Below are 25,840 nucleotides of genomic sequence, written 5' to 3' on the forward strand. Positions count from 1 at the left end.
CAATTAGCAGTTGAATGAGTTGCGCGTGTGTGCGCTGCTCTTCTTTGTCTCATACAGCAGCATTGTTTGTCTTATAAACTATTTGGGTTAAACTCCCACCGATACCTGACCGCGACCCCTTATAAACTGAGTGTAGAGTCACTCAAAGGAGCGCAGACATCCTCAACACTCAAGGTTACTAAACAACTCTTGTTCTTTTTTCCCTCTTGAGTTAATGAAGGGCTCATGTTACTTATGATCTATGCTCCGCTGGCTGGGATACAGAGTGGGTTAGTCCTCTGCCAGGACACTGCAAAAAGTTTTTTTTTTTTTTCTTGTTGCGCTAAAACTATGAAGTGCTACTTATTTTATTACCTTAAAACATTTCCAAGGCCAAGGTTAAAAGACCCAGGACTATAAATTCTCTTTAAAAATCTGCAATCTTAGCTCGCAAAAACCTCTGTAGAGTATGAAAGAGTTTCAGGACTCGAGGCCGATATGATCTTGAATCGGTGAGAGACAATCATGGCTCAGTATAGAGACGGCTTGACAGTTTCTAGCTTTATCTGATGCATGTGCACTCTTTAATTTGCTGTTCCTGTTTACACTGTAATGTATATGTTGAGGGCTACAAAAACGGCAACGTCTACTACATGTCTTGTATCGTTGTGATGTAACGATAACCCCCTCTCTCTCAATCATCCCTTCTTAAGAAAAATGAGAGGAGAGGGAGTGACACGTTCATCCCAAGGTCCAAACATTAAAAACTTTAGGACCGTTTATCTCAAACAACCTTGGTTGTGACTTCTATCCTTCGTGGAATATCTCACCCACCCTTTTTTCTTTAAAATGTCCTCACAACCAGAGTTAATTCTTGTGAAAGACAGAAACGCCTTGCTCTATAGATTAATTTGCCGTTATCGTTATTAACCTCTGCCCCTCCCACAAAAGTCCGCTTCACACTCGGGAGGGGGGAAAAATTTAGATTAAAGTCTGTTGGGCGTAATGGCTATATGTTCCTGTTCTGAGGAGAATACTCCTATTATGGGATGTCATTTTAACCTTACAGGGCTCATTCAGAAACGTGTAATTGGAAGTTGCTAAAATGGACTCGAGCCTTCCGTGTGATGAGCCTTGATTTACATATATAGGCCATGATGTTACATAGGCTAATGATACAATGTCCCATATACTTTGTGGCTGAAATTAGACTCATCACTTGGTGCTAAGCTAACGCCGTGCCTTACACACGAGCAGTTGCAGTCTAATGAAGCGTGGGTGACTTGTTCTGACTCAGTTTTGCTGTTGTCTCTCTTTATAATTAAGGGCTGAATTAGTGTTTCGCGAGCAGATTTCAAGCAAGTGTTTAGCTGCACTCTGCTGCACTTTAATGCTAATTTTAGAGCTAGGCTCCTAAGCTAACGATTGAACAGTTTTCCACAGCCCCCCCAATGCTGCCGCTCCCTGTTCTACCACTGTATTTATAGACCCAGTTTGGCTCTCTGTGCGCGTGTGTGTGTGTGTGCTCCATCCATGCTGTGAGGATGACATTTTCCTTTGCAGGGCTTCTTCTGCTCAGTTTTCCCCTTGGCCTCTCATGTGACCCATATGCAGGAACCCTTACCAAGAGAGGGACATGGGAGAATGTCAGCAGAGCCCTTGAGGTTGTGTCTGCCTATGTGTGTGTTTTGTGTGTGTACGTGTATGTGAGTGCAAATCCACACCAACCACTGATGTGGCCTGTCCTGCTTATCTCCTGTGTGCCCTCATATCATTTTCTCTGTGTGTGTGTGTGTCTACACGCCAACTACCTGCACAAAGCATCCAGGGTACATAGGGAGACACAGCCCATGAGGACGTCTGTGTTAGCCTGGTTAATCTTTTCAAAGAGACTCGAGTCTTTGATATCTGAAAGCCCCAATCCCCTTTAAGATTCTGATACATGTCTCTGGTGATCTGACCACCACACACATTAGGCTCCTTCATGTCAGCTACCAAAAATGTCTCTGACAGAATCTCCAGCTGTGTAATCATATCCCAGATTTCCCTTTCATTTTGATCAGATTTTTAGCTTTTTTTCCTTTTCTTTAAGCATTAAGTGACATTTCTGCCCAGAATATCTCATCAGTGGTGATTTCTGGGGTGTGGCCCAGGTCAAACGTTCAAGGTGTAAGCATACAATTGTATACCCCCCAACCCCCTCCTCCTCCTCCATGTATCCACTGCAGTGTTGTTTGCTTATCTTATCTGGAAAACATTAAGCATCCACCCAATGGGTTCTATCCATCACTCATTCAGACAGCCACATAAAAGCAGTTAAAACATGAAAGATTTGAAGCGATAAAGTGAGCGACCCAAAAAAAAAGAAAAAAGAAACAAATGTTGTGAAAGAAGCAGGACTCGTGTGTCAGTCTGTGTTGAGAAATCGCAGTTAACATGTTGTTGGTGCACCTTTTCATCCGATCCCAGCTTGTTTATTGACGCCATCTTGCTCTTGTGGGATTTGTTTTCCCTATGATAATGAATTGGCTGACTGCAGGGTGGTGGTGGTGGTGGTGGTGGTGTTGTTGTTGTTGTATCTGAGGAAAAGTTATTTTTAATTCCTCCATGGGGGAGCAGGGGGTGCTGGATTATTCTGATGCAACGTGGGAGTAACTGGACAGAAAAGTAACAAGAAACAAAAAAAACAGCAACAGAGATTTCTATCTACTGTATAGAAGGATGCACATCATGTATGCTCACCACCCACACTGTCTTGGGTCTATGTTCAGCGTGTGTTTATCCCACTGTTCAGCTTTTTCTCCTGCACACAAACACACAGACACACACCGTAGCAAACAAGCCAGAGTGCGCAGTCCTTGCCTGTGTTCTCAAAATGGTGTTTATGTGTGGTCCAGGCCTGTACTTGGGCTGTTTATATCCATGGAGAAAGCCATTTGGGTGGTAGCCAGACAGTCTGCCTCTGGCCTTGTCTGCCTGTTGTAACAGTGTAGTACTGCTGCATACAGGGTGGGGGCAATACTGATGAGAGCAGAGTGAAGGAGTACATTATAAGGTGTTCATTTCAAATAGAGATGCTCAGTATTTAAGTTACCCCCACAGTCAAAGTCAAAATGATTTGACATGGTTTTGATTGCTTTTGTTTGCTAAAAATTCAACTGAGTACTGTTTGACTTGGTATCAGTGTATCCACCGTAATTGTTGGCACACACTGCATCATTTATAACCCAAGTGTTCCCCAGTCTTTACAATACACACAAAAGAAAAATACACCAGAAACTGCACAAACACAAAATCAACAATAACTGCAGACACTTGAAAATCAGTTTTTAATCTTAATCCTGATTTTTGGCCTCCCACAGTTAAATGAACGCGATCGACCGATATTGGAAATGCGTGCTCCGCCAATAGAACACAAAGCAAACGTAAATCCCCGCCTGACAGCACGGCCGCATGTGCCAATCACAGCTGTTCCCTGCATCGCGCAGCTTGAAGTTTCCTGGGCTAGTCCGGACCAGTAACAGTACATTAACAGGCAGATATACAACCGATAACAGACTGTCAAAACAAAAATCAAATGTCTGGCAGAGCAGAAGGCGAATCATCGCCGGTTGTTTGGAAATACTTGGGATTTAGGGCAAGAGATGTTAACCGTGAATAAATCATAAGGAAAGAGTGCAGCTGAGTGAGTTGTGCCTGCGCCACAAAGCAACACAACTAACATTCAATTTCTCAAAACACACCACAAATGGCAGTAAAATGAATGCATGAAGGCCAAGAGAAACACGCAGCGGTTGTTAGCGCGATTTGTCAAACGTCATGTTAGTCGTCCGTAGTCATGCAGCGTATTCACGCCACTCACAAAGACACACTTATTCACAAACACAATCGCGTTTGGTCAAAGATAAGAGTCCATTAAACGAGGGCAGTGTTGAAAGCTCTGTGGTAATGGTCAACATGGTGGACAAAAGAGACGTTATCTCTGTGCACAGTTATTTTTCCGAAACTTGCGCTGTATGCAAAACATTAGCGTGGAAAAAGGGAGCGATCTCACAGCTGTCAAGTACTTTCCTTCAGGTTTTAGTCACATCCATCAAGCAGGCACAAAGAAAGAAGTGAAAGACTTTATTTTGCTTCTGGGAGAGGCAGTTAGGCAAGGTAAACAAGCACCTGATTTGTCAGCAGAGATGTTCTAATTAACAGGAGAACGTAGAAAAATGTGAAAGCGTTCTGTTGATTTTAATTTGTGTTCAAGTTTTTAAATGTGTTTTTCCTGTAACAGACACCCTGATTTAAGTAAAAAAGGGGTTTCTAATTTTATTGTGCTGCATTTGCATTTGTATATTAGCAGGAATGTTACTGAAAGCAGCGTTTTAATTGTGATTTCAATATTGATCAAAATAACAATGACTATCATTTTGGCCATAATGGTGCTTTTGCTGCCATGCTCACCTTTTTAATGTGCTTCTCTTGCCTTTATCTTGCCTTTGAAACCTATTTAACCTTTGCCCAGTAATCTTTAAATTTTAACCTATAACCAAGCTTATAGAAACCCTGGAGGACAGTTTTCTTAATGTTGAGTGTATGACACGCACCCTGCTGATGGGCTGTAAATGATATAACAGCTGTTTGAGTAGTTTCACCTTTATGTGATTCATTTGGGGAAGATGTCATTTACTTTATTTGCTTCAGTGAGGAACAAACGCACAGTAATGCACACACAGAGTACACACAGTACCGAAGATGAGGTTAATGATTAGGGAGTAAATTAATAACTGTGTGCACACACACTATTGCAAATGAGTCTCTTATGCAAGACTCCTGTTTTTTGTAATTTCCTGTGCCTGTGTGCGCGTGTGAACACTATGACAGCGCTTAGCTCTTTGCCCTGTGGGCTTTCTCCTCTGCCTGCCAGCCCCAGTGTGGTGCCTCTCCTCAGGTTCAGTGAGGCCAATCCCTCTGCTCTGCTTACATAACCTCCCAGCTCTGACCTAGTGAACCAAAGACCTCAGAATCCCCATTTGTGATTACACATGTGAACCAAAACCAACCGTGGAGTTCTTCACATCTGTTTTTAAAAAAAATAGACAGCTAGTTCTAATAAAGGCACTTTATTGGATTTAAAGGATCTTTATCTTTGTGGCTAGATTGTTAGAATTAATAATGTGTGTGTGTATATGTGTGTGTGTTGTTTTTTTTTTTATTATTATTTTATTGCCAGAAATTGTTTCCCAAACTAAAAACACATTTTCACTCTTGGGGGGGAAAAAGAAAAAGATTCAAGTCTGACAGCTACTCGTGTGTTTCTTAAGTGCATTGCTGCTGTGACAGCTGTGTTTCCTTCAGGGATAATGCACTTTTCTCTCCTCCAAATGTATGATTGCTGTTTTGATTTAAGGCCTGGAACGATATGTGTGTGTATACATTTGTGATTTTCTTTTCAGTAATGACTCTGTGGAGGAGTTCCTCATGCAACACTCACAGAGTCTGCTTTTCTCTTCTAAAAGCAGAGCCGCTGTTTGTGGAGTTAATGGTTTAGCTGACATAAAGGAATGTCAATTGGAAATGTAATCCCTAATCCCTTTTCCCCTCTAAGAGAACGATGAAGAGTTTTGGCACAGCTCAGCTGTTGTAACTTCTCCTCACCGGAGAACCCGTGTTTACCTCCTCTTCCTACCTCCCCTTAAAAACAGCGTTCATACTTCCTGAACACACATCGAGCACTTACAACTAAGTCAGCACAACCACATGTCCCCATGGTAGCTAAACCCTCCTGATTGACTATTTAAATTGTCCTCATTGTTTCAATTCCAGTTGAGGGGACAAAAGAAGGGTAGCCAGAGAATGGAGGGTTTATAATTATGCCCCCCACCCAAGAGCCCCGTTAAAAATGACAATCCTAATAGACTCTTTCAGACCTAATTATGATTTGTCTGCGGCCGGAATGAGGTGGATGAAAAGCTGGTGTAATTGTGGGATTGGGCACATGCCCTGTTGGAGATCTTGGGGAAAGAATGAGCTGTGTTTTCTCCACCTTGTGTGCATATGTGTGTGTGTGTGTGTGTGTGTGTGTGTGTGTGTGTGTGTGTGTGTGTGTGTCTGTACAGCTTTTAGGCACTGATGGATGAGGGCTGTAAATTTCTGGTATCTGCTCCAGAAGTATTGTTGCCACTGCTGTGGTCATGCCAGTGGTCAGTATTGGATCACTAAATATGTTTGGCAGGCTCAGTCTGTGTAATTGTCCCTCCCTCTGCTGCTCTCCAAAATCCCAGACAGTGTTATTGTGGGGATCTTGAATATACTGGGCCCCCATTCACACAGGCCTAGAGATCTGTCATTGACCATCTCGCAACCACCAGTCGGTGGGCAAGAAATGTGCATTCCCCAACTGGTTGCAAGCGGTTGCTGGTGCGTTGCTGGCAGGCGATTGCATGAATCAGTGAAATGTGCTGGTTGCAGTGGTACAACTTGAAATTTGAAGACAAATGTTCTGTTTCCAGTTTGTTTCACTAAAGCTTGCACGCATCTTCCATGTAAACTATGGGCAACTACTACAGCTCTGCTTGTGACAAAAACAACCATTCAAAGGGATTTTGGTGCAAAATCATCGTTTCAACAGATTTCATCGAGCGACGGCTAACAGCCCCTAGCAACCACACCCACCAACTAGTTGGGGAATATGCATTTTTCTCTAGTGACCTGACGCTGCCAAAATTACTGACGGGTCCCGAGGCCCATGTAGGCATTGTACTGTTGTTACATCCACTTGTTTGTCTGAACCTTGCCTTCAGTCACTATTTTATCATTTGTGACATTTCACTTCCTCTTTCCCAGCACATCACCACAGCAAATTACAATACAAAAGCACTAAAATGCTTTATTTCTGTCTGTGTCACGTCACCGTAAAGATTCTTATGTACAAATTGAAAGTGACTCTATTAAAATGCAGGTGGTACAGTATTTCACTGAAGTTTTATCCCCCCCCCCTCCCTGTTTAAGCACTGTTCAGTAACATTATTTTTTTTCAGTGTTATTTTTAGAATTTGTTTCATTTAAAAAATGAAGACTAAATGATTTGGGTTGAACTCTTAGGCTTTTTCACAATTAAACATGCACAGGAAAACAAGCAGCTCGCAACTATTCAGTTGTACCAATCTGACATTGTTTTGTTTTTTTTGTTTTTTAATATACGAGCTAAATAGCTAGTCCTAACAATTATCTTACCGTAACCCCATTAAATCGGTTCACATAAAGATAAAAGTGTTTGTACATGTTCACCGGTTCATCTCCATTTGCCTGGAATCCAAAAACAAGCGCCCACCCCCATCTTTGCCCTTAGGTGCCCCTGTGGTCTGTTGCCGTTGGCCTGCTGACCCCTGCTTAGGGCAGTAAATTACAGCTATTTAGCTAATGAAGCAAGTCATTAGAAGCTGATTGGGCTGGTGTGCGTACCGCCTTAGAGTGTTTGTTTGGTCTATGAGACGAGCGTTTGCTCTGTCGCCAAGATAAACGAGGTGTGCATGCTTTGCGTTTGTTGGCGTGTGTGTTTATTGGGGGGCACTAGGGACATATGTTGGTGCTTTTTGGATCTTGTTGGTTTGTGCGTGCAGAGGTCGGATCCACGGTTACAAACCAGAAAATGTGTAGCAGGAAAAAGTGCCACTGTAATTTTCCCATAATTGTCTGCATTCTGCTTCATATGCTCGAAACCACAACATAAGCACTCACTGATCGTGCGTTGTCTTAGCTTCTTATGTTAGTTCTTTTGGAGTGTGTGAGCTGATGTTAAAATGCAGCATTACTTTATGGCTGAATGCAAAGACTGTATTAAACTCTGTAGAACAGTTACTTCTGTCAGACCTCTGTATGAAGTTAAACTGAGCAGATGAAACAACAATTTTCAGGGAATCTGCTGCCACTACACACTCCCCCCCTCCCTCCCTCCCTCTCTCTCTCTCTCTCTCTCCCCCTCTCTGTCTCACTCTCTAAGGGGATAATTAGAAACTGGCAGAGAGTGTAAAAAGTACGATCCAAAGCACAACAAGATTTATTATTACCAGGCTTTAGTTTGTGTTTGGAAAGCTTTGATATGTGTGTGCTATTTAAACCGAGTTTTCAAAATAAATGTAACGTGACATGTGCTAACCACATGTCCTCTCACCAGCCAATAATAGTCACTGCACTTTAAAACGAAAATTAATCTATGTTTAAAGATGTAGTACACGCTTCAGAAAAGGAAGTCAGAAAATTAGGATAATGATTTCAGCGAGTCTGCTTCTTTTTGTTCTCCAAAGCGAAAAGGAAGCCATCAAATCCGTGCCTGTGTAAGTTGTTGGTTTACAGCAATCTTCCTTAGGATTCTTTTTCTAAAGCATGCCATTTACTCTGAGGTGATGGTTACATAAAGTTGAGTTCTTCAGGATGTAACAGTTATTAGAAAAGCCTAGCCTTAGTCAGGATATCATTTAAAGGGTGACTGTAATCTCACCTACACACACAAATGTTGAATGTATCCAGGCAGCTGTGAAGTAAATGCACTTTGTGGGACACTTTTCACAGATCAGATGAGAAGTATTTTATTTATCTCAAAAGCTGGGAAGTTCTTATGTTAGAGCAGCCAAAGCATGAAGAAGTACTTACAATAATATAAAAAGGTGAAAATGCAATGTCAAAGGGCAAAATAGCACAGAAATGTAACAAAAATTGCACCAGAGATGTAACAGAAAAAAATGATACAGTGCTGTCCAAAACTCAGAGGGCTTAACAAAGAACCAATTTTAAATTGTATCATTCGGCTCTTTGTTACTAGCAGCCTGTCGCAAAAACACATCTTTTTTTTTTTTCACTTGAATCTACAAAAAAAACCGTTTGACGAGCATCAAATAGTACTTTTGCACCTGCAAGGTGACTCCTTAAGAGCTCTTAAGGCTGAAAACCTGGCAAGTGGAGAACAAAAGAAAAAAACTGTCTACAGCAGATGAACAGTTTCTGAAAGTAATATCCTTAAGAAATTGGGTGAACTTGAGGAATCCGATGCATCTCTCAGGTCCTGTGTCAGGTCTTTGCTGGATATTTTTTTTTTCTTCCCCCATCTGCTGTCATGGTTTTGGTCTGCATTTCAGCCAGTGACGTTGGGGGTCTTCTCAAAACTGATGGAATTCTGAACACAGAAAAGTGCCATCAGATTTTGATCCACCATGCAATACCATCTGCAAAGCGTTTGATTGGTAACGGCTTCATTTATCAGTATGACATTGATAGAAACACATCAGTCATGGATTGGCCTCCCCAGAGCCTGAACCTCAATGTTATTAAAGCAGTGTGGGATCAGAACAGACTAAAAGGCAGCCAACATCCAAAGAAGAGCTTTGAATATCCTTGATCCTGGAGAACTATTCCTGAAGACTACTTAAGGAAATTACAAGAAATTACAAGAAAGCTTAAATTATTACATTATTGCACATTTTTCACCCTTTTCCTTTCAAAATACAGAGAAATGAAGGATGGTTCATGTCTTTTGCACAGTACTCTACATATCACTAACACATGATTGCATTACTGTCACTCACTAAAATATTTTATCCGGCCTTTTAACACTTTATGAATTACAAGTGTAATTTTCCTGCTAAATTGTAGCTTGTCTAGAAAGTATAACACCTAATTCATCCACTGAATGTATTACATTCATAAGATGTAAAATGGTCTTACATATATTAAATATATTCTCGAAAAACAAGTGAACTAATTAAATAATGTGCTTGGATAAATTTAGATTCACTATGTAAATTGAAGTAGGCCCACAGTTTAAGGCAGGCTATTTGAATTCAGCCTATTTTTCAGAGGATTAAGATTATTTTAATTGGTGTATAATCACACATTACTGTTCATTAATTGCCCGTTAAACATTGAAACCCCTGAAAAGGGTAATAAAACCCACAGTGGTCGCTCATGCTATGTAATCGATTTGGTCATAAACGACCAACAACTTTGTAAAAATCCATGGTTTCCTGATCGCAGCCAGATTTAATTAAAGCTGTGAGAATGTGGCATGATCACACATTTCCGTTAAGCACAAATCATGTAGTTTTAGAATTGCATTATTATTACATTATTATCCTAATTGTGTAAGTTAAAAAAATGTTAAGTGTGCCCAAGGTCACTCATGCATGTTGCATACAGAAGCGTTTTGCACACGGGAGGGGTCGGTTTCCTTCACTTGCTTCTCAGGGGTTTATTACAATAAACAATGGGCTGTTTATTGTCCGCTCTGGGATCCAGAGTTGTACTTGATCTATAGTATTGGTGAGTACCGATTTTTACAGTCCATGCAGTGAGAGTCCTCGGGAGAAAATCATTGGTTTCTTGCAAAAATCCAACCTTCCAGCGAAAGCCGATAAGATCCTTTAGCATTCAGTTTCTTCAGCTCGATTTCTTACCTCTGCCACCATGTCCTCGTGTTGTTGTTCTTAAACTTAATCCCATCTTCAGAACGAAAATTTAAATGCACCAAGTGATGTGGTGATATGCCGGGACAACAGACGGATCGAGTGTGTTCAGACTCACCCTTACATGCCTGCTGAGGGTACCTGCAGTGATAGGTGGAAGCTCATAATCTATTACTCATTCGTAGATTTTTGTATTTGTGGCCCAGTTTTCGTGTTTTCTTTTTCTGGAATCAGTTCGAGGCATTGCGCGATTTCCTACTGCGCCTCTGTATTAGTAGACATCACTGCTGTTGCGCTCTGCATGCTTCCTTTCTTGTTCTTTATTCCTGCATGTGCATGACCGGGCCAGCTGCTTTTGCACGCTGATTTACGAGTACAACATTATGAGATTTAACAACATAGCTTTGGGCTTTATGACCTTTTTGTGAGAGCGATTGTATGTCTGCATCGAGCTAACGGAGGTAACGTTATAGGCAACCCACTGCCAAACACCATACTGAGTTAGATTTCTCAGATGTCAATGAAAGTGATTGAGTGTGACAGGAAAAGGGAAAAGAAAAAGAGAAAGTTGGTTTTCTTCTCCAGTAGAGTTGGAGATTGACAGTAATCCTGTTTGGAAGAGTGAAAGCGACAGATTTGGGATTAGTTCAGCAGCTAGAGAGAGAGCGAGGGAGCAGCGCTTTGTAGAAGAGTTACTTTAGAAACCAGAGTTAGATATGTACATTATATATTTCTCAATAAAACTGTCACCATCAAGAGCCTCTGTGGAAAGACGGCTTGTTGCATACTCGCAGCGCTTCCAGCTATCAATAAAATAGTTGCTAGTCATCTCTCTCCCTTTCCCTTTGCACCGCGTGCATGAATGCATTGCTACTGCATTGCTAGAACCACAGTCAAACTCTTTGGCCCAGTGAGAAGTTTACAAGACAATGGTCAGCTAACCCACTGACAAGGTCGGTGTATAAATGACGGTTCTATAAATGAAGCTGATGGATTCAGACTCCATAATAAAGAAAATATATGTATATATCCTGTTGTTCTGTCATCATTCTGACATTGTGCTATACATTTCCTTAATTGTGTTTGTGCATTTCTCCACGTGACTGTCGGCAGCAATGGCACTGCTGTGTGCAGAGCGGTTTACAAAGCATCAATAGGCCACCAACTGGGATAATAACAGATGAAAAACAGCAGCACAATCCCCATTATTCTTAAACCCCTGAGCAACTTCTATTTTTGCAATAATATTTCACCACTTACGTGCTGATGTTGATTCCCTTTATAACGTCTGAGATTAAAATGCACCTGGGGCTCTCTAATGCGTATTGTGTTGAAGTAGGACAGCAGACCGGGGATAGACTAAACTTCTAGTTGAGAGGTGTTTTTTATTATTTTTAAGTTGTAATTATTTCCTTGCTCCTCCCCCTACTAACCACCTCCTCTCTGCACTCAGGTTCTTCTGCCTTGCCCAATAATATGGCCTACTTCGGAAGCTCCCAGGAGGAGGAGGACCTGGAGGAAGAGGATGAAGAGGAGGAGGAGGAGGTGAGGAACGGAGGTGGCGTACACTCTGCGGGAAGCAGCAGCCAAGCCTCGGCCTCTTCCTCCTGCCACTCGACACCCCGCAAGGGCAAGCTTCCCGCCAGGCAGCCGCTTAATGGGCACGGTAAGGAACGGCATCAGAGTTCTGAACGAAGCACGCGATGTATTTTTTCTATTACCAAAAGCGCATCTCCCGTCTTCACGCGCTGAACGAAGGGGGAATGTTTTCTGTCGGTGTAACGTGCCTCGGAGACCCCTGTGAGAGGAGTTAATGGAGGAGAGAATGCAGAAAAATAAAAGTGGTGCTACGAGATGCAACTGAAGGAAGAGGAGGAAAAGATGGGGCACTCCAGGGTAGGGAGAGGGGATGGGTTTAATATGTACGGAGAAATGGAAAGCATGGAAAAGCATCGAGTTAATGCAGGAGCGCAGAATGAGTCGTGGGACAAAGAGCCTGATTTTTACAGTTCATGTCAGAGTATGTTTGTGTGCGTCCCTCTGCCCATGTGCGCATGTGAGCGATTTCCTAAGCACTGCTGTTTTGAACTGCAGAGGGGGAGGGGGGGGGGCAGTCACATGGGGATAGTGGAGCGGCGCATCAACTCTTTCCACCCCAATTAACACTTAGCTTACTAAGCCCTAACAAGGTGTTTATGCACACACTGCAACAGCTGGCCAGGGCCCTTGATACACATACGCAGCACAGTTACAGCATGCCCCTTGGGGCAAATAGACATTTGGATGAATACACATACAGAGTTGTGCAAAACGCTGCAGAAATGTTACATAGAAATCTGCAAATTAACAAGTGTCTTTCTTATGTTTTTTTCCAATAGGAGTTAAATTTGGGTTTTATCAAACTGAAACAAAGCCTGACACAGTTTCAGCAGTCTGGTTATAAATAGACTTGGAGCACAGCAGAGCAGATTTAAAAGAATCCAGAATATTTCTACTGCTTTATTTATTTGATTTTTAACATTCTTTTTCAGATCAATCTCGTCCTTTTATTTATTTATTTTATTTTTCCCCTACAAACCATTAGTCTCAGACTTTTCAGATATAAAATCCCCATTCCCCCGTAAAGGGCTCGGTATCTAGTTTCACATTTCCACCATCCCTGACTTTCACTCTCTTCTAAGTCTGTAAAATTACCGCCAGAAAGGATTTGAAAGGTGAACGCTTTGCTCAGCCCCCCCCCAACCCGGTCATCCTCTCAAGTGGAATGTGAAAGAGGAGAGAGACTACGTGAGAGACTCATAGGATTAAAAGAAAGAGGGAGACAGAGGTTCGTTGATTTGCTAAACGTTAAACTCTCGCTGCCTTTGTGTCACTCGCTGCCGAGCAGTGCCGGCCCCCGGCTTTCTCCTATCTACGCGTACTTCACACTTATCCTTTTAAAAAATATCTGTAGCTGCAATTTTAAACATAAACTATAGCGTGTATGCTACCCATGTGTATAAGTAGCACACACGGTGGGGTAGTGTAACCTGTTTGAACAAACCCAGGCTTGTTCTGTGCAGGAGGACAGCTTATTCTGCTTTCTTATCTCATATACAAACACTGTTTGCAAAGCACCTCGGCGCCTTCGCTGTGATATGCTAAATAAATAGATAAGGGGTAAATCGGTAGATATACTTTGCAAGGGGACGCTCTAGATGAGGGGGGAGGAGGGGGTTAAGGACACTGCAACGGGCATTTAGTGTACACAAGTAGGTGTGTGCGCACAGTCAACGACGACCTGGTCGCTGCCTGAGTGTTTAAGCTCGTGGAGGAAAAAAACCCACACGCTCACACCTCGGTACATTTTGTGGTATTAAGATTTGTGTCAAACGTGACACTTTAATATGCAGCTTGGGCCAATCTCCAGCAGGAGGACAGTTATATGGGCTCACAGGGAGGCGGGGGTGAGGGAAATGGGAAAATAGAAATGGCGACGCAGAGAGAGGTTTTATTCTGGGAGGTAGAGACAGGAAAGGCCTGAGATTGTAGGCCATTCATCAGGGCGCCATCCCTCCATTTCTGTCTCCCTCTCTCTCTCTGGGCCATGTGCCATGTTGACATAGCTAAATTAAACAGCTTTTATTGGGCTCCGTTTCTTGCTTAGCTCACTTCTCAAAATGTCAGAATTTCTCCCATTTTTCATCGAACCACACGTGCAATGCAACAAGCATGCACACGCTCGCACATATCAACACGCACTGCTGCAAAAAAACAACAAAACAAAACATCCACGTACCGACTAACAATGACGCACCTTTCAGAATAAACGCGTACTGTGCTGTGTGCGTGTTCGCACTGCAGCTGATTTTAAGACTCTGTAAAACTTTAAAGTTGAGCCTCATAAAAGCTGAAGAGAGAGCCATTCAATGTATGTTAATTGCCTCTCTCCTGTTGGGCTCGCTTAGCATCATCTCGGGGGTGGAAATGGGGGGGTGGTTTATGTAGTCGAAGTCTATTTTGAACAGATTCATTGACACGTAGCACAAAGGTGTTTTCATGCCCACCTTAAATCATGCATATTTCACTGATTGGGGCGTATATGTTTGCCAAAAGCCTGTCACCTCAAATGTTTGTGTAGAGTTTTCTATGTGGTCGTTGTGGTTTAGTCCCAAATGGGTAAAACCCATTCTGCTTTTTGGCACAGGCAGATGTTAGCCTGAAAAGCATACTGTATGTCATATATATATATATATATTAGATATAGATAGATAGATAGATAGATAGATAGATAGATAGATAGATATATCTCTATATATATATCTATATCTATATATCTTTTGGAACTTTCCAGTCTGTGCAGTAGCTTAATTATTTAATTTGTTTGTTTGCTTTTGGCTTCTGCAGACTAGAAACTTCTACTCCAGAATCTGGAAAGCACAGAACTGTTTCTTCTCTCCTCTCTCACTCTGATTTTCTTTTAAGCATACGAAAACATAGATGTTGGCAGGCAGCAGTTTTTTGTTTTTTTTTTATTATTAAGAATTGCAAAAGCTAAACACCTGATCCTCTTGTTTCATCTTTGTCCCTTCCTTCCTCCTTCCAGTTTTTCACAGCCACAGTAAAGCGGGGACCAGGGAGAGTCCGAGGCCCAAGGGCGGCGCTCACGGCAGGGATGCGCCTGCCCCGCCGCTGCCACCCCTCCACCTCCACCTCCGCCCCTCCTGAGAGAACGCAGTGAGCGGGCAGAGGCACGGGAGCACGCAAGGGAGCTGCAGGCCATGGCCAACAGTCGAGGTTCAGCCAACGGGCTGCCACTGAGGAGAACTTCAGAGGACCTACGCAAGCAGGTAGTGTGTGGCCAGAAGTGCCCAGCGCTGGTCTTTCAGTATCGTGTCAGAGCTGTGATAGGCTGAAAGGAGATGGAAATGGGTGAAAACATTTCTAGAGATTCCTAGCAATTGTCCGGGAAATGTGACAGTAGCATTGTGGAAAGTGTTCGTTAGGCTGTTAGAACCATGTGAAATCATCACTCACCATTCTTCTTTTTATTTACCCATCTTCCATCTTTTTAAAATCTTCCTCTCTGTGGTTTCTCCTAACTGCTCCTGTGTCGTGCTTGTCTACCTTCTGATGTATTGTGGAGTATTTGCAGTGCTTTCTTTACACTACCTTCTTCCTATGGTCTTTTCTTACAGATCTTATTATTTCTCCCACTTTTAATTCCTCCTCTGCTCCTCTGCTCCTTTCTTCTCCTCTCTTTGCCTCCCTTCTCCTCCATCCATTGTGTCTGGGAGAGTAATGATTGTGTTTTGGCCTGCTGCGACTGCAGCTATATTTAGTAGTGCTGGCTAGGGGCTGTGAAATCCTGCCTGCCTCTCCATGGCACTTAGCAGGTTTCAAGGAACCCCACAAAGTGAAAGAGGGAAAAGCAGGAAGAGGGAGGCTGGAGATGGCTTCAGCTTGATAAGTGCCATTCCGCTGGCCACGCTGGCTAATTAAAGGCAGGTGACTGCTGAGGCTCCGCATTCGATCGGCTTTCCTCTTTCGCTCCTGCTTCGTCTTTAACCCCCCATATTTAAAATGCCAGCCTTTATTTCGTGGTGGTGCTGGTGTAAACACAGACATGTGCTTCAGGTTTTTAAAGTGGCTGGAATTGTCCAGCAAACCCAACAAGGAATTTCAATGAGAGTGACTGCCTGCCAAGACAAACTTCAGCCTCACTTTCCCACCGGCCTTTGTTCTGCTGTTCTTCCTCTACTCTCTCCCTCACTCTGTTTCACACACTGCTGGCACCTGATGTTATTCTTTTGCCTTCTATCGCACGGTGTGTTTTGGTGTTCCTCATCATGTTCTCTCATTCAGCATTTCTCACTGTCGTCTTCTTTTTTCTTTCTTTTTTTTTTTACCAATTTTCATGCTCCACTATCTCTCTCTTCTCCTATGTCAGACAGACTGATTTTGCCCTTGACAACATGGCTCCAATCATTTGGAAGGATTAGTTTTGTTTTTTCTTTTTCGCTCTCCCTCCAATTATCATGAACACGTTGTGTGTTAACCATGTGTGTTCAAGACACACACAAATTTATACACATTACCAACGGTGGCAGTTCAGGCTAAGCCATGGGAAAGGTTAAGTGATTTTGTAGCAGTAAAACAAACTCTGTGGTTGTGTGTATTTAATCTAAAAAAAAAAAAAGGGGTAAAACATTATCATAATTCAATTCATGGTCATTCTCACTAATTTAATAGCAGCTTGTATGCACAGTTTAAAAAAACAATATGATTTGATCCATTTTAATAAAAAAAAAAGCAGCAGGACCGGCTGCATTGTTTGGAAGAAGACTTTTATTTAGTTTCTCCGCAGTCTTCAATTAACCTCCCTGAAGGCACCAACTACTGCAAGTCACACTGTGCAGCATGGATAATAAACTTGGGTAGGGCATCGGGTTTGATGAATGCAATTTGCAATTCTGAATACTGAATATGGTCATTCCTCCACTACTTATTTAAATGGCCGTGTTGCATTAATCAGGGCATTTCCAAGCAAGCTCCTATGAGCCGGTTAGTAAACTGTGTACGTTGTTGGTGCTTGGCTTTTGTGACCTTTCTTCAACTGCTTAAGTATCAGCCTGCCCTGGCCTGGATTGTGTTGCTTTGCAAGTGAGAGGAAATTGAAGTCTTAAAAGTGAGGCATAAATCTGACTTAAGGTGTTCTGGTGGTTGCATCATAAATCACTCAAGCAAAGGAGACCGTTTAGAGTTCAGAATAGGAATTAACCCACCGGTTGTCATCACAGGAACATTTGATGGATACGTTTGTACGCTGCGTATCACACATTCAGCACTGTCTTTATTTTGAACAGCCATAAACATCAGAAAACACACAAGATGACCAAATCTCACCAGTTAATTTAAGCATCTGTATCATCCAAATCGACACACACACATTTTTACGGACTAACTAGAACACACTGATTTACAAAAAAAATAAGTAAATAATTGTGTGCCTGTCAAACACATATTAATCTTGCATGTAGGGCTGGATTTTCTGCCTTCCCCTCCGTCTCTTTCTTGTCCTTTCTTTTGTGAGTCAGCAAAGCTTTGAAAGGGTTAAACTTTCTGCTGTCTTATTCTATCCTCTGGCTGGCCTCTTCTTGCTGTCTGTCTCCCACCCCACCCCCGCCTCCTCGCCTTCTCAGGGCCTGCTCCTGCAGATATTGTGTGTTAAAAATCTTCCTGGCAGGCCTCAGCTGGGCTATAGCAACACATGATGTCATCTAGACCCACCTCCTTTCCCCCTCCCTCTCCTTCCCGCTCACGTGCGAATGAACAGTCTCCGGCTGCCTGCCTCCTGCCTCTGTCTGTGTGCTCTATTTTTTTTTTCCTTTGGCTCTTTATTGTCTCTCTTATTCTGTCCGTCATTCTTTTCATTTCTCGCTGCCAGTCGCTATTAGAAGTGAACCTTTCTTTCTTTCTTTCTTTCTTTCTTTCATATTCTACCTCATCATCACTCTTGCCTTCCTCCTTTTCCACCACACCGAATAAAAAGTGAGGGAGACCTGCTGAGAGCCCCCCCTTACCCTTTTTAAGCGAGGCGGTCCTCTGAGCCCTCTTGTGGCAGGAAGGCGTCATGACAATTTTGTTGTCTCTGACATTGTCAGCAAAAGTTGCTGATTAGGTATGACAGACATTTCCCATATTTATCCTTCAGCTTTATGACAGACAGATGTTTAGGCATCGTTGTTGCCCTAAATAACCAGTTGCCTGAAATTTTCCTTATATATGGATATATTCTTTTTAGTAGTCAAGTTTTGGAGTCGTAGGAGTTCTTACATTTTTTTTTTTTTTTTTTTGTCACCGTTTATCTCATGAAAACAGCATTTTAGCCGGCAGACTTACTTTATCTGCTCCTATCCCTGCTCAATCTGCATTTACTCCTCCCTCTGCCTTGTCACCCTGTTTTGTTTTTGGGGGGTTTTTCCCTCCATTGTGAGAAGAAGCGTCTGTGTATGTAGGGAGACGGGGGGAGTGATTGACGGAGGCAGGGTTAGGTTTCAGTTCCCCCTTATCTTTTAATGGCCTGGTCTTTGTGTCGGCCCCCCGCCACCTGAGGCAAACACAATACAATCCATACACACACACACACACGCACGCACACGACACGAGAGCCCTTCAAAGGCGGACCTGTCAATGGACCGGCTGTCACCTCCCTCCTGTGGCGCCCTGGCTGTGATTGATAACTCCATCCTCTCCCATCCTCCCTCCTTGTTCATGTGGTCCACCTCCATCTAGTCCAAACAGACAGCAGAATGACAGCAATAAAATACAGACGCATTTTGTTTTTCATGTTTTCTAATGAAAAGCAGGGCTCTGTCATGTGTTGTGTACAAATCTGTCTAGCTGTGCTTTGAATGCATGACTTTGAAACATGAGAAGAAAGACATACGATAAAATCATGTTGGCTTGTATTTGAAGGAGCTTTCGCTGGTATAACTACAGAGCCGTGATCCCCACTTCACTATTTCATACAAGGAAACGGGGATCTTTAACTCTTAAGATCTTAAGATTTCTTATCATTCACATGTATAGGCTAACCAAAAAGAAGGTAAAAGTAGAGCCCTGACAGATATTAGCTATTTGCCAATAGATAGTGGTATCGGTACTAAAATAAAATGTTTATACTTTGGCCTAGAGTGCAAGGGATGTTTTACTCCACAGACAACTCTAGCAGCTTTTAAGGTGGGAAGATGATGAGAGGGGCTAATGTTCTGAAATATGTATACAGATGAAATACCCTTGGAAAAAAAAAAAAGAGAGACAGGCAGGAAATGAAGTTATGGAGAGAAATGTGAGCGAAAGCTGGACAAATAATGGGCGCATCAGAAAGAGCCACGCTGTAATGGGAAAATAGACAAAAAAACAGAACACAGTTTATCGTGTGCTGAGGCAGCTGTAGAGCTCTTTGAACTGAGGGAGAGGGTGGCCATGTTTCTTCCCACAGCTGCATCCCAGTATGCTAGCGGTGGAACTAGACACCACTGTACCAAACCTCAGATCTACAGCTGGGGGTTTAAAGACTTAAACACACATGTGCTCAATATACACTCACTTGCTTCTCGATATTTCTCCATCATGCGCATTAAAACACCTTTAGACATTACCCAAAATAATGAAGTCTGGCGTTTAAAGAAAAGCCATAGCCAAATAAAAGGCTATTTTTATACGTCCTGATGGGATTTTATTCCATTCCAGTGACCCCACCTTCTACCTCATACTGTCCAGCCATCTGCTAGCAGAAATCAAGGAGCCATCCCTGCTTTCCATTTCATGTCTGCCATCTCTCTCTCTCTCTCTCACTCTCTACTCGATCTAAACTGTTGTTTATCTCAGGATGTAGTGGCTTTGGTTTTGGTTTGCACATATCCTTTGCTAAATCTCAGTCGTTGTGCTGAGAGCAGTCTACAAAAGTGCAGCGGATTTTAAAAGTATAGTAATCTAGACAGTTGATTGGCTCCCTAATGAATAGCGACGGTTTCCGCAAATAGCTTTGGTCTGACCAGCCAAATGTTTTACTGCACAGCTAGCATCTGAATGTTTGGCCTCTTCATAGCATGGAGTGTGGGTGCGCCCACGCCCCTGCATGTGTTGGCTTGTACTTTCTGATAATTTTATTTTCTGTGTGTGTGTGTGTGTGTGTGTGTGTGTGTGTGTGTGTGCGCGCGCGTTTTGGGAAAATCTTTTATACTATATTGGCTGTAATAGTGTTTTTAACAATGAAAGGAATCTGACCTGACAACAGCAGTTCTGTTCTGTTTAAACTCGGTGAGCATGCCACCCACTGTTGTTTCTAACAATGAGTCCTTTTTCTAAAACAGACGTAGTCACATGGCTGTTGTAAGATTGGTCACTATATGACATCTAACATGTCTCAATTGTTTCTCCCTGCTTCTTCTGTGCATCTCAGGTCTCTAAAGTAAACGGGCTGACACGGGCGGGCTCGGCACAAGCCGTCAACGGTGCCAAAAAGAGCCGCGACTTCCGGCTGCCCTCCAAAACTGTGAAGAAGTACACAGCCACCGTGTCCAAGGGCCACGTCACCTACACCAAAGCCAAACAGAAAGAACTGGGCAAGAAAACCAAACTCAGCAGCAGCAACAAACACAACAGCGCCGCCTTGGCACCATCGTCAGCGAACAATCACAATCAGCACAGCCAGCCAGCAGCCAGCAATGGGCTGGCCAACTCAGGAAAAGCAGCGGCACCAGCCCACCACAGCAATGCAAAAACCCGCAAACAGGTGCTACTATCCAATGGGCTGCACAATGTGGCTGCCAGCGGCCGTCCCAACGGCAGGCTAAATGGGCAGCGGCACAACACCCTGGCCAAGGAGGATGCGCAGAAACCGTGCCAGCAGGGCCAGGGGGAGTGCCATGGTCGAGAAGGACTGCGGAACTCCAAGCGGCGTCTGGAGGTGCTGCTCAACTCGGTGGGGACGGGGGTGGTTGAGCACAAAGCCAAAACGCATGGCACTGAGGCCAAGAAGGCCAAGCTCCAATCCACTCCTTTGGAGACCCGCAGCAGCAGCAAGAAGGTGGCCAATCAAGAGAAAGCTACCACGCAAAACACCTCGTCTACCACTCCAATTTCTAATGGACACGAATCAGAAACACCCCCTCCTCCTAAACAAACTCAACCTGTTACCCCACCTCCATCTTCTACTCTCCCTCCTCAACAAACCCTGCCTCCTTCTACACCAGCAGCCAACGTGGAGCCGGTGAACCAGCGACCTAAGCGGGCATCGGCTGGCAAGCTGATGTTCATACGACAAGCACAGCAGCAGCAGAGCAGGTCTCATGGTCGGAATGCCTCCTCCCCCTCATTAGGCCAGAATCACTCACCGAACCCCAGTCACGTCAGCACTACCTCAGACCCCCAACAAACCCCTGTGTCCTCCTCCACCTCTTCTCCTCTTACTTCCACCAACAGCCCTGGACAGCTCAAACCGGCAGCATTGCGGGCTGTTGACCGTGACAAGGAGTGGGACCGTGAGAAAGAGCTGACGCGTCAGAAGGAACGCGAGCAAGAGAAGGAGTGGGAGCGCCACCGGAGTAAGCCGGAGGGCTGGGCAGCCCTGGGTGAAGTCCCCATTTTCCGGCCGGCTCCAAGGGAGTTTCAGGACCCCCTGGTGTACTTGGATGCAGTGAGGGAACAGGCCGAGGTGGCTGGCATGTGCCGTGTGGTGCCACCACCAGACTGGCGACCAGAGTGTAAGCTGAGCGAGGAGATGCGTTTTGTTACACAGGTGCAGAGGGTCCACATGCTGGGCCGGCGCTGGGGCCCCAATGTGCAGCGGCTGGCTTGCATCCGCAAGCACCTTAAATCTCAGGGCATTACCATGGATGAGCCACCTGTCATTGGTAAGTGAACACGCACACGTGTATGTGAATGTACAGTAGCAGTACTGTATGCAAGGGAGTTAAGTGTAAGATGATGTGTTGTTTGTTTGGAGTTGTTTTGTTTTTTTTCTTTAGGGTTGTTAAAGCTCTGCAAAATTGCAAGCTGCACCTGAACTGCTTAAAATGCTTAGTTGGCTGACCAGGCTTTTTTTTTTTTTTTTTTAAACCCTTGTTTGCAACACATTTGCAAAAATGCCAGCTTAGCATGCCCACAAACAAGGAGCAGCTGCCTGAAAATGTCTCGACCATGATGACGCCACATGTTTTTTATACTGAACATAAAAGTTAGAAGAGCTGAAGATCCAATGGATTCTTGTTGTTTATGGTCACACAGTGTTCTCATATTGCTGAGGGGGGGAACTCAGAATTCCTGATTCTTTGTGTAAGCATGAAAAATAAATGGTGTGATGTGGTGGAATGACATAGTTTGTGCCAATTAGAATCATACGCTGATTTCTGTTGCTGACATTTATACCTGTGCACAGAGTATCCGCATTACTGAATTCAAGCACTGTTCTTTCATTGTCAAATGGCCTGCTGACCAATAAGAACGTACTTGATTTTTCAGAAGGCCATTAAAGAAACATGAGATGTGTTTCAGAGGGAGAAATGAGTGCAACAGCAATGTTATAGCATGAGGGAATATGATGTGATTTAGTTTTTATTTATTTTTTCTATATGAAAGAATGTAAAGCTGTTCTATCATACTCCCAAATGTATTTATGAAACTGTAAATGAGCATACTGTGAGCATATAAAGTATTTGCAGAATTGTTTGAGTGATGAGCAATAGGCCACAGGTTTCTTCCTGCACACTGTCACGTAGAACCAGAGCTTACTTTCTAAGAGTGATTATTAGCAAACAAGCAAACAGACATAAACACAAGCACACTCAACCTAGTCAAAACATGTTTATTCAGGGATGTGGATAGCCAATTTCTTTATAGGAAAAAATGTGCAAGTACAGGAAACAAAATAGCAACATATGCTCAGTACTTTATCGACGCACACACAGAGTATGGTTTATGTCACAGAACTCTCTTAATTCAATTTCTCCTGGATCCTGGTCATTCACATGTTGCTGTTTATGGTGATAAGCTTGATGCAGTACAACAAAGAAGATGATTTACATTTGCAAAAACTGCATTTTGCGTCCTCTGTATTCTGCAGTTTAACTGTGGTTTGGCCTCCTTTGCTCTATAAAACTGTTTACTGTGACACTTATGTACTACTTATTGTTTCCGTTGATATCACTGGTTCTCCGAGAGCTTCAGCAGTATTCGGCCCGATTTTTATCTCGCCATTTTATAGATGACAGCAACAATGTGGAACATCTCAGAAAGGAGCCTGGCAGCCAATGAAAACAATATTTCTCTCAGATTGCTCAGTCACCTTCCATTTCTCATGATGACATCAGCGTTTTATGAGCATTTAAACAGCCTCAGGTCGGGATGGAAATCCAATGTGTGAGCTTTGTGCATGTGCAAATTCTCATGTGTGCAAACAAGTGGCTGTTTAGTTTTGCCCTGGTTGAATTTGTGCAGTCTCTTGTGCTGTGTGTAGCTTTTATATACAGCTGAACACAGATTAGAGCCAGGGCTAGAGTGAGGGCTGTTGGTTTGCGGCTGTTGGCCAGACAAACCTGGCAGCCAACGGTCCACAGCGCAGCCAGCCAGGGTACCCTGGTTTCAAATGACTTCTTTTACTGTCCCCAGCAGATCAGTTCTACATTAACAGTAATTTGTGTCTGTGTTTGGCACAATGAGGGTTCAGATCAGTTTTGAAAGGTGGATTGGCTGTTTCAAATAAAATGAACTGGGCAGGAGGGAACGGCATGTTTAGCCAAAGGAGCAGATGGCCCAAGATGGCATTCTTTTAGATTAGCTTGATTTCTGCGACTTTTTAAAAAGCGGAGTTTATATTAGTGAAAACTGAAAACTTCTTTATGTACACGACATTATTTTATGAGTCAAAATTGTTATTTTATATCACTTTTTCATGTTAGCCTATGAAACAAATGTTCTGTTGAACGCATTCCAAAACCACCACTTGCCGCTGGTTTTGTAAGTGCTGCTCATGTTCTCCTCTTACTGAACCTTCTTGTTGTGCTCCATGCAGGTGGCTGCGAAGTGGACCTGTCTCGTTTTTTCCAGCTCATCAATGACATGGGCGGCATGCAGCAGGTGATGGACCTGAAGAAGTGGACCAAGCTCGCTGACCTCCTGCGCATCCCCAAGTCTGCACAGGATCGGCTGGCCAAGCTGCAGGAGGCTTACCTGCAGTACATCTTGTCCTACGACTCACTCGGTGCTGAGGAGCGCTTGCGGCTGCAGACTGATGTGCTGCAGGAGAAAAAGGACCTGGAGTCTCGCCGCGGCCCTCTGGAGGGCCTCGCAGATTCTTCAGCGCCTGGCGCTTTCTCTCTGCCACGCTACGAGCCCAAAAACGGGCTCGTGGGCGGGATAGTGGGAGGGGCAACAGGAAACCACCGCACCAATGGAGGGTATCACCATCTGAAGGAACTGGAACTGGCTCAGGTCAAAGTGGGCCGGCGCCGGCTCTTCGCTCAGGAAAAACAAGGCAAAGAGGACAGGCAGCATGCGGAAGAGCACGAGGTGGAGGACAGGGGTGTTCTCAGTGACCAGCACAAATGTATTTACAAGGTGAGGATGAAGACGACACTTGCTGTTTATGGCACACATTTGAAGCATACAGACAAGAGGCACGTAAGTTTACCTTTTGTTATTGCTTATGCATACGTTTCTGCTCTCTGCACTTTTCTTGTGATAAGTCATTAAATGCTGTTAACACCTTTTATCTCTTATTGACCTGCTGTTTAAAGATCAGCTCCAAGGCATGGAAACGTGTGGGCATCTACCTTATTTCCTTTTTATTATGTTATGGTCGCCCTTGGTATTATTTTCATACCATTTTGGCAGGCATTGTTGGGTTTCTTTCACTCCTTTGGTCCAACCTGATGTACATTGTCTTGTTTATATGGTAAATGTGCGGTTAGAGCGATCTTTTCTGGCCTGTCGTCAGTGCCATAGCATTTTTAGAGACTTTTCAGTGAATCAAGATGTATATCGCTCATGAGGTGTAAACATTCAACACTTAATTTGACTGTTTCCTCTGTCACATCTTAAGTGACCAAATGTACACCGTTTGCTTGTGCTCTATATTGTTTTCCACAAAGTGGATTTCACTCGGAGACATTGTTGGGATGTTGTTAACCACACAGATGTGAATGCCTATTGAATTTTCTTACTGTGCTCTTGGTAACAATATCGTGCTGTTAACTGCCACAATTTGTGGTTTGTTTAAGCAAACCTCAGAAGTATGCACACCTGCTTTTACACAGAAATAGTTGGGCCATTGAAGTGAGAGGCCGCAGTTTTATTTTCTTGTGGTTTTGTTTTAATATTTCTGTGCAGCTGTGTTTGGTAAGGTGGTCTGTAGAGTTGCTCGTGTGTGTATTTGTGGACCACATAAGATGCATTTCCCACTTCCCCAGCCCGCTTGCAGGCCTGCTGATTATGGCTGGCTGAAAATGTAGGTCAGAGAAATGGCAGCCCCCAAAACAGCCCTTACCCATCCCCCCACCCTTCCAAAGCCCCGCCTCCACAAGCTTTCATAACCCCTCAGCTCCTTGCGTCCAGCCCTCTCCTCATGGCTTCTTTCCTTCAGTCCGTGTCCTTGCTCTCAGCTATTTTCCCAAATATCCAGTCCTCTCCACAGCCCCCACCCCCACCCAGTTTCTCTCACTCTTGCCAAATTCTGTGCGTACCTATTCGACCCCCAGTAGTTTGTGCGCATGTGGAAATTTGAAATTATTCACTCTGTATGCACAAAAATGGGCCATGTGACTGTTTGTGTACATTTATTTTGCAGCAGCATCTTGGGTCGAAACTGTAATTAAACTTTCTGTGTTCACTCACACTGCACAATACTCCACCCATCTCGAATCTGGATCTCATTT

The 25,840-nt window shown here is 43.6% G+C and overlaps 1 protein-coding gene across 1 annotated transcript in view; it reads left to right on the forward strand.

The window, feature by feature from the left end:
- Nucleotides 1–25,840, forward strand: part of jarid2b (jumonji and AT-rich interaction domain containing 2b) — a 58,050-nt gene that overhangs the window by 22,321 nt on the left and 9,889 nt on the right. The window contains exons 4-8 of the mRNA XM_019350332.2: nucleotides 11,878–12,090; nucleotides 13,817–13,926; nucleotides 15,041–15,253; nucleotides 20,371–21,823; nucleotides 23,980–24,524. Coding sequence (XP_019205877.1) covers nucleotides 11,878–12,090; nucleotides 13,817–13,926; nucleotides 15,041–15,253; nucleotides 20,371–21,823; nucleotides 23,980–24,524 — 2,534 coding nt within the window. The remainder of the gene's footprint in view (nucleotides 1–11,877; nucleotides 12,091–13,816; nucleotides 13,927–15,040; nucleotides 15,254–20,370; nucleotides 21,824–23,979; nucleotides 24,525–25,840) is intronic.

The sequence above is a fragment of the Oreochromis niloticus genome, linkage group LG22, assembly GCF_001858045.2.
Source record: "Oreochromis niloticus isolate F11D_XX linkage group LG22, O_niloticus_UMD_NMBU, whole genome shotgun sequence".
NCBI classification, from domain to species: domain Eukaryota; kingdom Metazoa; phylum Chordata; class Actinopteri; order Cichliformes; family Cichlidae; genus Oreochromis; species Oreochromis niloticus.